Source organism: Petaurus breviceps, unplaced genomic scaffold (assembly GCF_028583685.1).
Source record: "Petaurus breviceps papuanus isolate PSGF00001 unplaced genomic scaffold, PetGlider_PUasm1.0 582, whole genome shotgun sequence".
Lineage (NCBI taxonomy): Eukaryota > Metazoa > Chordata > Mammalia > Diprotodontia > Petauridae > Petaurus > Petaurus breviceps.
In genome coordinates, this window is record NW_027186390.1 from 497,905 (window position 1) to 511,689 (window position 13,785).

The 13,785-nt window shown below is 37.2% G+C and overlaps 1 protein-coding gene across 1 annotated transcript in view; it reads right to left on the bottom strand.

The window, feature by feature from the left end:
- Window positions 1–13,785, bottom strand: part of SYCP2L (synaptonemal complex protein 2 like) — a 72,336-nt gene that overhangs the window by 12,561 nt on the left and 45,990 nt on the right. Inside the window, exons 24-29 of the mRNA XM_069103489.1 lie at window positions 11,861–11,909; window positions 7,883–8,033; window positions 7,094–7,143; window positions 4,965–5,088; window positions 4,223–4,293; window positions 3,978–4,047 (exon numbers count right to left, since the gene is read on the bottom strand). Of these exons, the coding sequence (XP_068959590.1) occupies window positions 3,978–4,047; window positions 4,223–4,293; window positions 4,965–5,088; window positions 7,094–7,143; window positions 7,883–8,033; window positions 11,861–11,909 (515 nt within the window). The remainder of the gene's footprint in view (window positions 1–3,977; window positions 4,048–4,222; window positions 4,294–4,964; window positions 5,089–7,093; window positions 7,144–7,882; window positions 8,034–11,860; window positions 11,910–13,785) is intronic.

Genomic DNA, 13,785 nt, shown 5'->3' on the forward strand with positions numbered 1-13,785 from the left:
GTTTTTAAAAGAATCTTTTTAGGACCAGTTTTGGGCTAAATCAAAGTAAATAGTTTCTAGTACCCCTTTCATTTTTCCTTTCTGTTTCTCCATCTCTTTTTTTTCTCTCCCCAGTTATCTCCTCATCTCTCCTTAGAAGTCTACCTCCACCCTTTTACTGCAGTGACCTACCCAAGTACCCTCCCAGGCTATACCCCATGCTCTGAATCTCATCTCCTATTTAAAACCTGACAAATGCTCCATTTCCCCACCCCACTCCCTTTGCTAGATGGCACCTGTTAAATTGGAGCCCCCAAATGAAGCTCAATACTTAGACTCTAATGATGGAGATTCATTGGCCAGACCTCACAGTTTACACTCAGGATTTGCTCAATATAGGGAGTTCCTAATGAGGAACTCCCCCTTCCCATGTAGGATAGCACCCTCTCTGTGGCCTATAGCCTTAAAGATTTGCCTAGAGCATTGTGAGGCAAAATGACTTTCCCAAAATCAAACAGCACACAAATTTCAGAGATGGGGCTTGAATTCAGGCCAGCTCTTTATCCAGTATACTATATACCAGTTCTCATGGAAAATAATCCATGGTGTGCTTTGAGCCATGGACCAGGGTGTCAGTTTCCAATTATGGCTCTATCACTGATGAGTTCTGTGACTGTGAATTTACTAAATTTACCATTTACTAAAGTTCAGCTAGATGGTACATTAGGGCTGAAATCTTAAGTGTTTGTATAATTCCATGACAAAAATGTTTATTATTGTTATATCCTCCCAAATAAAACCTTCATTTCAAAATGTGCTTTTTGAGAAATAATGTTTTAACCCAAAAGGAATGTAACCTGGAATCTCAGGCACTGTAACAGGACAGAAAAATGTTTGGCAACATATAAAGCCTTTAGAGTTAAGGGACACCCTGTTACCTACTACTTACTATCAGGGGCAGCTAGGTGTTAGAATTGATGGAGCACTGGTCCTGGAGTCAGGAATACCTGGGTTCAAATCCAACCTCAGACACTTACTAGCTGTGTGGCCCCAGGCAAGTCACTTAACATCTGTTTGCCTCAGTTTCCTCACCTGAGAAATGAGGATAATAGCACTTCCCTCCCAAGGTTATTAAGAGGATCAAATAAGATAATATTTGTAATGCAATTAGTTCAGTGATTGGCATGTGGTAGGGATTTTATAAATATCAGCTATTATTACCAGAGCTGGCTCTACAAAGTCCCCCATTCTAGTACAAATACACTGAAACCTCAGTTTGATGCTGCCCCTATAGTCAATAAAATGGGATCCCCTCCACTACACACATAGAAGTGAAACCACACTGTATAACATTGGTCTTTTTTGCTCTTTACAAATGAAACATCCTTGGATTATTATATGGGATAGACTTGGCTTCTAGGATCATGGGAGCATAGAAAATAACAATAGGACTATTTCTCAAAGGATCATTGTAAAGAAAGTGCTATAATGAACATGGGCTTTAATCATTCCTTGGTAGAGTTTCACAAATTTAGACCTGGGAAGGACCTCAGAAGACACCTAATCCAAACAACTGAGTTTAATCTAATGGAACCAAAGATCAAATAGGTAATAAATGAAGGAGCCAAGATTTGACCCCAGGTCTTATATTTCCATATCTGGCACTTTCCCCCACTATACCATTCTGTCACCCTTAGAAAGAGCTATGACATGGAAGGCAGATTAGGCATGGACTAAACATGGGACAGAAGTTGCAGAGAAGCAAATGAAGATTTTTACCTGAGGAAATTCAGGTCTGTTTTAAGTATATAGAACAGTTTTAAAGGATGTCCCACAATAGTTTCTTAACATCTATCTAGAAGCAGAACTGGTGACCTTAGGAGGCATTCCGTTCCCCGACTGGAGGCCTTCAGATGGCAGTGAGATGACACCTGTCAGGCAAGTCATACAGAAGATTCTGGACCAGGTTTGACTCTATGACCTTTGAGAGTCTTTGACCACATGATTCTTCATGAGTTAAATCCAGCTCTTGGTTGAGATGGAGCCTTACAACTCGAGCTAAGCATTTCTGTTTTCATGTCCTACCGTCACCTTATAGCCATCTTGGTCAAAATTAGGCATCACCATTTCCATTACTGCTTGCTACCCTTCTCCCAACAAAACTTAACTTTCCTCTTAATTTGCTTATTGTTGTCAATATTACTACTATTTGGTCAAGGACCCAGGCTTCTCTTTTCTTGATCTACCTTTAATTTCCCCTTTCTGTTTTTCCTTCCAAATAGCTCTTGTATCTCTTTCTTTCTCTTTATTCCCACTGCTACCCCACTTCGTCTGTTATATAGACTATTATAATAGCCTCCTGAATAGTCTCTCTTCTCTGGCACTGAATGCAATCCCATAGTGATTCTCTTCTAATTAGAAAACAATAACTTTAGCAGCCAAGATACTAATTCACTTAATTAACTTACTCCTTTCTCCTTTCTTCAATTATTATCAATTTCCTCAACAAGCTCCATAGTTTTACAACCTGCTCAGTACTATATATTTCCTAAAAAATCAAATATTTTCTATAGATTCCATTTGAATACAGAGAAAAGTTTCAGAGAAGTCACACAGTGGTTTCCTCATGTCCTTGACTGAGATCCTCAAAGAAAGAGACCAGATATATTTTAGCTTTTCATCTTTCCCCATGTTCCCAATGCCAAATTAGTAAGTCAGCAGCGTGCTATAGCAGTCAAAAACACTGGTGAACACTCAGGAGACATGGCATAAGAGGGATTCTTTTTAGGGGGTGAATTATACTCTATGGTCACTGAGGTCCCTTCCAACTCTGGAATTTTGAGGCTAAATTATCTCAAAGGTGTCTTTCAAATCTAAATTTCTAGGATTACTTATTGACTGAAATAATACAGTATGTTGTGTCATGTGAACCTCATGAAAGTTACTATCAACCCCAATTTTACAAAGGAGGAAACTGAGGCTTAATAAGGTTAATAACTTGAACATGGTCACACACCCAGTAAGTGGCAGTACTAGAATTTAAAAATGGTTCTGGACTCCAAATCCAAGATTCTTTCCATTGCACCTTTTAGAACAAATAAATACTAATTGGATCAGAGGTAGCTAATTTACCCTTTTCTATGACAAATACATTTCTTTTTCTATCTCACATTAAATATCCAAAAGGTAATCAAATAAGATGCCAAAAAGATATCTAGTGGGTTCAAGTTTAAACTTGCATGGTTTTTAATTATTTTTACATTTTAGCTGTGTGCCATTATGTAAATTCCCCCCTTCTATCAGCTAAGAAATACCACACTAGTGTAATAAACACAGAGAACAGTACATGGGTATAGAAATAAGAAGGATGTGGAAATCCATGAATACAGTATTAAAAAAAAACAACAACAAGCTAACTGACAATGCCCAGCATTATCCTGAATGCTAGAGAGATAATCTACAACAAGATAGGTACCCTTTGTTAAGCATTATTTGGCTTTCCCATCATCACAGTCAACTCCCATCCAAAACCCAAAGGATTCCCAGGAACCTAAGTAGACTCCAGGCCCTATTTACCTGTACATCTAGTCTGACTACAGGATACACTGGTCTTTCTTGTTCTAAGTTTCTAAAGTAGCCCCAGAACTGATTCATGTGCCTTGGATCCTCTGTAACCAGCACAGTTAAACTAGAGCAGATCACAGAGGCTCCATGTAGCTTTGAGTATATAATCCTTGTTCATGATATACTAGCTCCCAAGGGTCTAGAGAGGAAGTGGACCTGCCTGGTAAGTTCAGTCCATTAAACACTCACTGAGGAAGTAAGGTCAAATTCATCTTATCAATTGTATTTCAATAGGTTGCAGTAAGAAAATAAGTAGTTTGGTGCTTCCAGGGCCCAAGGACAATTGTATATGAGTGATGGTAGATAAAGCAACCTAAGAGAGAAGCATTATACATTAAAAATAATCCTCCAGAATTATATCTCATTGATTTTACCTGATACCCCCACATTTTGTGTTTTTCGCTTCAGGATGGGACTTTCCATTGAGGATTTGGAAGCTGCAGCCTAAAAACAAAATAATTAATAATAATAATAAACAAAAACCAGAAGCTATGAATTTGCCTCTTTTATATTAAAAATGCCAAAAAGAAAGCCCTAGACCATGTTTTCCCCTAAAGTTAAGCACGTGACTATATCAAAATACTTATATTGAGAGGAATCAATAATAATTAAATCATACCATTGATAAATCCTCTGTGACAGCAGAGTCCTCTGGGGAAGATGCATCACTAAATGGCGATACACTTAGGACTTTGGAATTAGAGCCAAGAAAGAGAAAGGATAAACAAACACATCAGACAGTGATTTTAGGCAGTTAACAGATAGAAAGTTTTCACATATTAGCTTGAATTTTAGAAAGAGAAAAAAATAATTTTTTCCTATCTTTAAGGAAGCCAAGGGTACTCAGTCACCATGGGTCAGAGTTAGGTAGACTATAGAACTGGGGCTGCTAAGTGCCATCTGACCTAATAGTTGGAAACACTTTACCACTGGCTTTGCATCAATGTGAATCATATTCTCCTCATTCCCTATTCTCTTTCCACCCATCTCATTCTTTTCTTAACTTTCCTTTCCCCATTTCCTTTCTTCTTTGCTTGTCTTAGACCTGTCAATGGCACCTGCAGCTCAAGACAAGTAAAATCTATAGAGCTTTAATGATGAGAGAACAGGAGAAAAATTCATTTTCACTTCCTTCCATGCAAACAGATCTCAAAGGTTATAATAAAAACTGAGTGCCCTTCTCTCTGCTGAGGATAATGGTATTATATTAAAGGAAAACTGAATTTCATCCTTTCATTTTCCTAAGATAATCAGAAAATAACACAAAGGGCAAAAAAACCCTCCCTTCTCCACTCCAACACATACACCAGTGATCCAATTAAGTATAACAAATGGGTTAAAGAACAAAGTTGGGTACATACAGGATTTCTTCTTTGCAGAATCTTTAGGTGTTAGGAAGACTGTGCTATCTTGGAACTTTAACACAGGGAAGTCTGAGTTTTTTTCATTGTTTTGCCTTGAGATCCTCTTTCCTACTGGTGTGGCCTAAAACAGAGTTGATTTGATTTTTAAAAATAGCACCTTGATACTTTTTTCATGAACAACAGAAATAACAATAAGAAGCTGCTTGAATGTTACAGCATCCTTTAAAGTCCCTTAGAAAAGGTTTATAGGTTCCTATAATTTTTTTCAAATAAAATAAATTCCAAAATACACACCAATGATATATATATCATGGCTGAATGTTTATCTCAAATTACATCTGGTTCAAAGAATAAAAATAAGTCTATAAGTATATATGCAATGACACCTCAAATTACAATCCTCCACTAACTTTTTTTAAAGGTATTTTTTATTTTCAATTCATGGAATGAAACAAGCATTTCCCTAACACACGACAATAAAAAAGATGATTGCACATGAAACTGCAAGTCTACCATTTGTACAATTTGCTATTTCCTTCAAATATACAACAAAGTTATTATGTAAATTTCTTTTTTTCCCTTTTTTTCTTCCATCTTTCCTCTCCCCCACCCAGAGATGGTTACCATTAGACACAAATGGGATGTATGTGTGTGTACCCATATAATATATGTGTGTGTGTGTTGTGTGTGTGTGTGTGTGTATAAAATTATTCTACATATACTTCAATTTATCAATTCTTTTTCTGGATGCATATAGTGTGTTTCTTCACACTATTCCTTTCTTTTGTTTGTTTCCTGCCTTTTTTTTTTGGAGGACAATTGGGGTTAAGTTACTTGCCCAAGGTCACATGGCTAGCTTTTTGTGTTGTGTCCAAGGTTGGATTTGAACTCAGGTCCTCCTGACTCCAGAGCCGGTGTTCAACTCACTGAGCCACCTAGCCGCCCCCACATGTTCCTTATTTTTAATTTGTGTATTTATAATAGCCAAAATGACTTAGTCACTCAAAATCATTATAGGTAGGGAGCTGAACACTAAAACTCATATGGAAATTAACAATGCACAGATTTTTAAGGCACTGAAATGGTAAAAAGATTTTCTATAGTGGCACAGTTTGGGTGTTTCTCAATTTCAACCTCAAGCAAGTCTCCATGTGGTAAGAATTGTTCTCTACCTTTTCTTTCACATAGCATTATTACAGGTAAAACAGGGTATCTCTGTGTGAGATTTATGCAGCATTCATTGTATTAAGGAATAAAATAGCCTTGAAGGTTGGCAAGAATCTGAAAACCTAAAAGCAAAGTTCTAGGGAAGGGCACATAAGAAGTCATCTTGTGGCCAAAGAATCACTTTAATGCTGACAGCTTTATATCTATCCATGTAACACTAATATTGTATTTCTGCTGGCCACTGTCACCCACTGCTCTCAAATACACAATCACCCTAACATTAGCATGTGAGAGGAGCACCAAGGAAATTCATGTTAGGGAACATATGTCTAAGGATGAAGATATTTTGCCCAATCTGCAAAAAAAAAAAAAGACTAAAAAAATAACTTTTGCAATCCATATCAATTTTACTTGTGACACTGAAGTCTATGGAAAGAGTAATTAAATAATCATGTTTGCTTTAAAAAACATTAAGGTAGATTGTGGTAAGCATCTGAAAATGACTCACATTTTTAATAACCTTTCTACTCATCAGAAGTCCCTGGGGCTATTCAATTGTCAGAATTTTTAACATTCAAAATCCATTCTAAATGCATTTGTTATGAATTCTTTGCAGTTTCTGAATATGGCAGGTGCTGATTGTGCATAGACACATGGACACAGTTTTTCATATTTTTTCACATCTAAAAAAAACCAGAATACTCTAAAAATTCACATTCAATAGCTTCGTTCGCACAGTTATTTCACCTGAACACAAGACCATGGATTTTCCCATTTTGGATTTGATTCATCTGAATGAAATCTTACACTCATCCCACCCTGCAGCCACATCCTCTCCTCTGTGCAGCCTTTCCCACTTAGAATGTGAGAGTGTGGATTTTTCTGTCTCTGTTTATATCCTCAGTGATCAGAATTTAATTATTATTTCATTTCTGTTAAATTGGAACATAGCTACTTACTTTGTCCTTTTGGTAATCACTACCACTACTTGCGGGTGACAATGGCAAAACTGAAAAGAAAAACAGGTCTCTAGCACACAGTTTTATTTCTCAAGTAACAGACAAACTCCCAATCCCATTATTACATATCTACTCCTTAGCACGTTCACTCCAAACTACTCTTTCTTCCAGTTAAAGCCCTCCATATCTAAACCTATCTTCCCAACACAATGTAGTCCATTCTATTCGACCTGTACCTTACTATACATAAGCACTTGTTTCACACATTCTTGTAACCGTGCCTTGTCTCATGCCCTTTTCTCCACCTCTAGAAAACCCACCACTTATCTAAAACCTTTCCATTCTTTAGGGGTGACTGAATTCCCATCTCTTTGTCAAATCCTTTCTCGAGTACTATAGCCTTAACGGATGTTTTTTTTTCTCCTCTTCTTAATGATTCTAGTCAAGTTAATCAACAAGCATTGATTAAGCACCTACTATGTGCTTACAGCAAAACTAGTCCCTGTCCTCAAGGAGCTTATATTCTAATGGGAGAGAGAACATGCAAGCAACTATACTATTTAAAGTTCTGAGTGTGGTGTTACAAGGTAATTATATTATGTTGTTATTATTGCTGCATGTGCTGATTGTGCATAAACAGAGAAGGTGGAGGGCAGAGACTTCAATACAGGCATCCATATCCCCTCACAGTACCTAGCACGGCACTGAACAGAAACCAGGCACCAAAGAAATACTTGTTATTGACTGGCTTACAGGGGGTTTGTGAGACAGGTAAAATATTAAACTTACCTCTTAATTTTCTTCTAACTCTTGGCTTTTTCTGCTTCGAATATGTTTTAATGTTTTTTTCCTTTTGGCTTTTGTTCCAAGAGCTTCTACTCATATCACTGCTGGTTTCATGATCACTTTCAGAAAACAGGTGCTTCCTAAAATCATCAAACTTACAAACAGATAAATTCAATATATAATCTCAGAAAATTATCATTAACATCTATGGAATACTAAAACATATCGCCACCCTCAAAGTAAGGGCATTGACATGTTCAAGATGTCTGGATTTTCTATTTGGTGATGTGCTCATTTGAGGCAATAGGGAACAGGCAGGACAGAAGGGAGGGTCAAGAGAGCTACTCCTCTAAAAAGTGTTTAACCAGGTGATTGTTACTACAAAATATGGCTATACAATGAAATTTTAGTTAAACACTTGCAACGTGAATGTAATTGCTATGTTCTCACTCCTCAAAAGGCTGCATGAACAGTCTTGAGTTCAAAATTCTGCCTTTTAATTACAAAAAGAAATTCAAAGTTTAAAAATAATTTTTAGAAGGCAGATATCATCTTTAGTTTTATGGAAAGAGAAAAAGCTCTCTGTTCTGTTTAGAAGGTTCTTGAAAGTTATGTGCTAGCAATCTTGGATGCAGGATGTTAGCTCTTCATGGCAAGGTGAAATAAGTACTGACAAATCACTTAAGAAATGTTTATTTAGCACTTGCTACATATCAGGCTTTATGTTAAATGCTGGGTATACAAAGAAGAAAAAAGAAACAGTCCCTCTCTTTGAGGAGCTTATATTCTAATATTTAAATATTAACTAATATCTAAAATATAATGAGTTGTTTTGGACATATTGGGTTTAAAATGCCTATAAGCATGAGTGTTGTCCTGATAAGTGACTAACAACCAATGAAAAATAAATATGAAATACTTAAGTTTAATCTGAATTATTAACATTTTAGAACTAGATTTCTTAAATTTAGACAATCAACAAAAAAGCCCCAATTTGTACTGTTTGCCCATTTAAGAGGTATGAATTGTCACACTGAAAGTTTAATAATCAGCTCTCATGAGCCAGTACAGCCTGGCTCCACCACACTCTTGCCCATGGGACATCCAATTGGGAAATGTCCAATAGGCAGTTCATGCTTCAGGACTGGAACTAAGAAAAGAGACAAGGGCTTGATCTATAGATCTATGAGTCATCTACATAGAGGTGGTAATTGGATCCATGGAAACCAATAAGATCACCAAGTGAGAGATTGTAGAGAGAGAAAAAAGATCAGGATAGAGTCTTTGGGTATAAACACATGTAGTGGGCACAATATGGATGAAGAACCATTAAAGGACATTATGAAGGAACAATCATACAGGTTGGAACAGAACTAAGAGATAGTAATGTCCCTGAAAACCCAGAAAGGAGAGAGTAACCAGGAGGAGAAGGTGAATAATGATGTAAAATGTTTCAGAGAGGTAAAGAAGGATGAGGATTGATTAAAAAAAAACTATGTTAATTTGGCAATTAAGAGATTAGTAGCTTTCAAGAGGACAGTTTCAATGAATGATGAGTCCAGATGCTAGAACACATAGGGCTTCTAAGAAAATGAGAAGAGGGGAAATAGAGGCACCAAGGGTAGACAATTTTTTTAAAAGAAGTTTAGCTGAGAAGGGGAAGAAAGAGATAGGACAACAGCTTTGAGGACATGGTTAGGGTCTTTTAAGGATAAAAGAAACTTGGAAAGAAGTCAGTGTATAGGAAGAGATTAAATTTTAAGAGGAAGGGATGATAATGGGAACAATCTGGTGGAAAGAATGGGAGGAGATCATATGAAGGGTACATGTAAAGAGTTTGGCTTCAGCAAGAAGTCACCTCTAAGAACTATTAAAAACTAATGACATAATCAATGTGTTTGTGATTCTTTATATTAGGTTTTAAATCATGTATTGTTCATAAATATAACAAGAAGCTAACATTTAGGGGCGGCTAGGTGACGTAGTGAGTAGAGTGCCAGCCCTGGAGTCAGGAGGACCTGAGTTCAGATCTGGCCCCAGACACTTAACACACACACACACACACACACACACACACAACCTAGCCGTGTGCCCTTGGGCAAGTTACTTAACCCCAATTGCCCTCCAAAAAGCAAAAACAAAAACAAAAAAAGAAGCTAACATTTAGTCTAGGTTTCAATGAAGACTCACATTTTGAAAAGAAGAATAATTCAACAAGGGAAAAGTAATTATTCTTGACTCAGTTAACCAAGTGCCCATGGGAAATCTAGATGTTCTAACTATAACATTAATCATCTGAGGAATGCTCATTCTAATTGCAGGACAAGTACTTTGAAGGAAAAAGACAACCTTTCCTTTGCTATTCTTGTGGCACCAAATATAACCTTATAGGAACCATCACAAATGGGCTAGCATGGTTCAGTAGAATGTTAGACTTGTAGTCAACAAAATTGTTGTTTGTTGTTGTTCAGTTGTTTCAATCATGTCTAACTCTTTGTGATTCAATTTAGGGTTTTCTTGGCAAAGAGTAGTTTGTCATTTTGTTTTCCAGCTCATTTTACAGATGAAGAAACTGAGGCAAACAGGGTTAAGTGACTTGCCCAGGGTCACACAACTAGTATCTGAGGCTGTATTTAACATCAGGAAGATGAGTCTTCCTGACTGTAGGCCTGTCACTCTTTCCACTTCACCACCTAGCTACCTAACCATAATCACTTAACTATGCTTAAGTCACTAACTTCTGCCACTCAGAGGGTTGACATATTTGTGCTGAGGAGAGGTCCAATTCTCCTCCAAATCACACACACACACACACACACACACACACACACACACACACACACACACAGAGTTATACACAAATTAATAGAAAAGAAGACAACCACAGAAGGAACTTTCTGAACCAATATTCCTGTCTTCTCTCACTTCTACATTAAAGAGAAAAATTATCCAAAGTCCTCAAAGCCAATGTTGTACATTCTGGGGAAAATTAGAGAAACTCCATATTGCTATCAGGCTTCTCTCATTTCCATACTTCAAAGGATCTGTGATCTCATGAAAATAGGGAGAAATGTGGCACACAGTAGATACTTTACATACTTGTTCCTTTTCTCCTCCCCTTGTCTTAGATTCTTTCATCTCCATGAAGATGAAACATTTTGACTGGGTTGGGATATGCACCATTTGGATGGCAGTGTTACCTATAGTCAAATTAGATAATGCTTATAAAGTTGCCCCCCAAATAGTACATATCCTAATCCAACCAAACTTTCTCATCTTACACAATTCTTGCCTGTGAGGTTCCATAAACTCTCAATGGAGGGTGCACCCAATATATGGGAGGCCTTTTAAGACTCCACGAGTATCAGAACATCAGGATTTGAATCCAGTACTTTTTCTGCTCTACCATGCTGCTTTCTTGGTCTGAATCCAGCTGCTCTTTCCATCTTCATCCTCTTTGAGGTCATTTCCACCTTCTTACATGAAGAAGGCAATAAGGAAGCAAGATGCTGGAGTGCAAATGTGGTGATTACGTTGTCCCCATTGATGAACACAGTTTGCTATACAAATGAATATAGTTTTGTTCTCCTTTGTATCTAACTCAATTAGATCTTACTTTCTGTAAACTCACTGTTTCCTTCAAGGTTTCTTGTTCCTCTTTTTTTTTTTGAAGATGATACTGAACGTAGCTTTCCATCATCCTCCCTAACTTGTTGCAAATGAATTTATTTAAACAATATTACATGTATTCCTATACTTTTTTTTGCCCCATTCTCATTTAAAAAAATGATAGGGAATGTGAAGAGATATTAAAGAAACCATATGCTGAAACTCGTTGCTTCCTTCCTACATTATCCATTTGAAGCACATGATATGCCATTTTAAAAGTCATTAATTTTAGCAGTCAATATGGCCTACAGAGGGGAAAATTCACTAACTATATAAGTAACAGAAGTTATACTTGGTATAAGCTGCACTTACCAACTTACTTTCTCCTTGGCTTTTGAAACTGCTGAAAGTAGAGCTGTCCCTAGGCAAAAATTGTAAATTAAGTGAATTTTGAATTCTTTATCTCCCACTCACTGACCCAGTATTTTCTCCTGACTGCTTAGGAGTCAAATTTTAGATCTCCACAAAGTTTTACCTTCTCTGAGTAGTGCCTATGCTTCAGACCTTTGCAACTCCTTTCCCCTTTTCTTTTTTTTTTTAATTTTTCCTTTTTGGAGGGGGGAAAGCAGGGCAATTGAGGTTAAGTGACTTGACCAAGGTCAAATGGCTAGTAAGTGTTAAATGTCTGAGGCCAGATTTAAACTCAGGTCCTCCTGACTCCAGGACCAGCGCTCTATTCACTGCACCACCTAGCTGCCCCATGGAAAATATTTTTGATTAGGTCCTTGGGGCCCTGAAGAAATGACATATTGTTGGCCTAATGTGCCTCCTTCCTTTAGGGTTTGCCTTGCTTGAAAAGAAGACAAAGTATATACTTATTCTGACCTTAAAAAATGTTGTATTATGAACCAGAATAATCCTTATAAACATTTCCACAAAGGACAGAAAAAGAGGATTATATATGAAACAGTGACAAAGTGTTTTGTTTAGTATGTAATTTAACAGAGCAGTATCAACATTGCCTTGCTTGTGACCTTTTCTGAACTTCATTCTTGTTATTCTGACCTTTCCAAGTAGGACCAAGGACCCCAGGGGCTGGAAGCCAAATTAAAGTCTGGCCTTGCCAATGCCGATACGTGACCACAAACAACTCATTTCACTGCCTCATCTTCACCAGGCAAAGGGGAAATTTTAGTTGCCCCATCAGCCTTGCAAGTTATGATCAAATAAAGTCAAGCAAGCAAAAGTGCTTTTGAAAAAACTAAAAGCTCCACCAAAAGATAATGTGGCATAATTTACCTTATTAATAAACCCAAGACAAGTTAAAAGTCAAAGAGGGGAAGTAGCCATGGCAATGCTAGTTGATTTAAGTTAGAGAGTGGACAGAATCCCACATTTACACAGTGTCCATGAGGCAACTTTAATTCTGGGGATTATATTACCAAGAAAAACTTCTTAGCAATTAGAGCTGTACTAACATAGAATGAGTTGCCCCAAGAGGTGAAGACTCCCCTCATTTTGGAGGTCTTTGTGCCTGACCACTTCTTAAGTATGTTATAGTGGGAAATCCTTTCACTGATTATCTAGACTGGATAGCCATTGGGATCCTTTCCAACTCTCAAATTCTGGGATTCTGTGACTATGGGAAAGAAAGAGTATCATATTTACCTAAATAGGTAAATATTTTGAAAGGAAAATTTCCTCTCAAAAGAAAAAATCTAGAATTAAAATAGATTCAAGATTAAAATAGCTATCTCCCCCAGTTTCTAAGAATCAGATAAATCATCACTGATTTCATATCTAATCTCTCCCCTGCAATGCCATTTGATTTGGTTTAGATCCCTAGATTATAGAGCCAGAGCTGAAAGAGGCCTTAAAGACCATCTAGTTTGATCTTATTTTACAGAGAATAGAGAGTCAAAATGACTTGTCCGAGGTCACTTAGTTAATGATAGAGGTTGGATTTGAACGCAGGTCCTCTCACTCTAATTGTGTTGCCCTTTTTGCTGTATACACTGCCAGTATGATACTTTAAGTAGATGAAGAAAGACTAGACTGGCAATTACATTCAGTTAAATAAAGGCAGATGGGGCGGCTAGGTGGCACAGTGAATAGAGCACAGGCCCTGGAGTCAGTACATACTGGTGGCTAATCTGCCTCCTTTAGGGTTTGCCTTGCTTGAAAAGAAGACAAACTGTGTGCTAAGCACTTAATTATTACCTCATTCAATCCTCACTACAAGGAGGAGGTAGGTACTATTATCCGCATTTTACAGATGAAGAAACGGTGGTAAATGA